Source organism: Atta colombica, unplaced genomic scaffold (genome assembly GCF_001594045.1).
Source record: "Atta colombica isolate Treedump-2 unplaced genomic scaffold, Acol1.0 scaffold1, whole genome shotgun sequence".
In the NCBI taxonomy this organism is placed as follows: domain Eukaryota; kingdom Metazoa; phylum Arthropoda; class Insecta; order Hymenoptera; family Formicidae; genus Atta; species Atta colombica.
Window position 1 is genome coordinate 3,199,504 of NW_017259183.1, and position 1,279 is coordinate 3,200,782.

Consider the following 1,279-nt stretch of genomic DNA (forward strand, 5'->3'; position numbering starts at 1 on the left):
ATACAAATAAGTATAACATAATGTTTACATATATAATACATTTTCATTATTTATTGATTACTTTTGCAGACATAACTAGACATTAAATAATTCTAAACCATATTTTCATACTTTAATAATTAAAGCAATATTATTCTATTATTATTAAAAACCGGAAAATATTCTATTTTTTCGTTCCGTAAAATCATTTAAGCTAAAAGCGGCGGAACAAATTCCGAATATTTTTTCTGTTGGTTTTTATCAGCTCAATCATCTAAGACAAGCAGCTTTAATCAAGATTTCGAATATAATCAAGAACTGATTGACTGTGGACCTGTAGGGATGCATCGGAAATCGCTCGAGGCAGCAGAGCATCTCAAATCTGGCGGAGAGGACAGCGGCAATGACCAAAACGGAAGCGGAAGCAGTCCCCACCATAATCATCATCAAGGAGGACCAACCAGTTCGGAGAGTGGACAGGAGAGCCAGGATGGTATGGGACCTTCGTCATCTACGAGTAAGTCTTATTCTATTTAGGTAACATATATTTTATATATTATTTCATAGAAATTTTATATAATAAATTATTTTTAAATCAAAATAAAAGTTTTGTTGCAATATTGGCATAAAACGATAAAATTTACAATCAAGCATATTGCATTATTAAAATACTGATAAATTTTTCTGTGAATACACCCTTTTTAGAATTTGTAAGATTATTAATGAAAAATTTTGTTAATACTCTTTTATTATAAATAAATGTTTAAAATACAATTTAGAAGGAATGATATAATTTTTTGAATAATATATAATAATAGAAATAAAATAGGAAAATTTAATAAATAAATACTTAATAAAAAGAAAAGAGAGAAAACTAGAAAATTTAGAAATCTATTCTCTAAATCTTTTGGAATGAAATCTTATTCCAAAAGACTGAATATTGACCTACTCTTAAAGAAAAAGTGAAAATATTTTCAGACTTGAACAAGAGTAGCAGAGTTTTATTCTTTAGGAGTGAGATTTCATTCTTTTGGAGTAAGATCTCATTCTTTTGGAATGAAAGTCGCTCTAAGGAATGAAATCTCATTTCAAAAAAAGGAATGAAATTTCATTCCTTTGGAATGAATCTCACTCTAAAAAAGTAAAACCTTATTCAAAAAAGAATGAAAATCTGTCACTTTTGTTTAAAATTGAAAAGTCTTTATTTTTTTTCTGATTGGCTCAATTTTCACTCGCAAAGAATTAGAGAGTATCTATTCAAAATTATCGGTTTTTTGCAAAGTACTGTAGATATATATCA

General features: G+C 27.5%; 1 protein-coding gene across 1 annotated transcript in view; it reads left to right on the plus strand.

Annotated features, from left to right (window-relative positions):
* Positions 1–1,279, plus strand: part of LOC108692681 (visual system homeobox 2-like) — a 73,872-nt gene that overhangs the window by 72,353 nt on the left and 240 nt on the right. Inside the window, exon 6 of the mRNA XM_018201091.1 lies at positions 245–500. Within this exon, the coding sequence (XP_018056580.1) occupies positions 245–500 (256 nt within the window). The remainder of the gene's footprint in view (positions 1–244; positions 501–1,279) is intronic.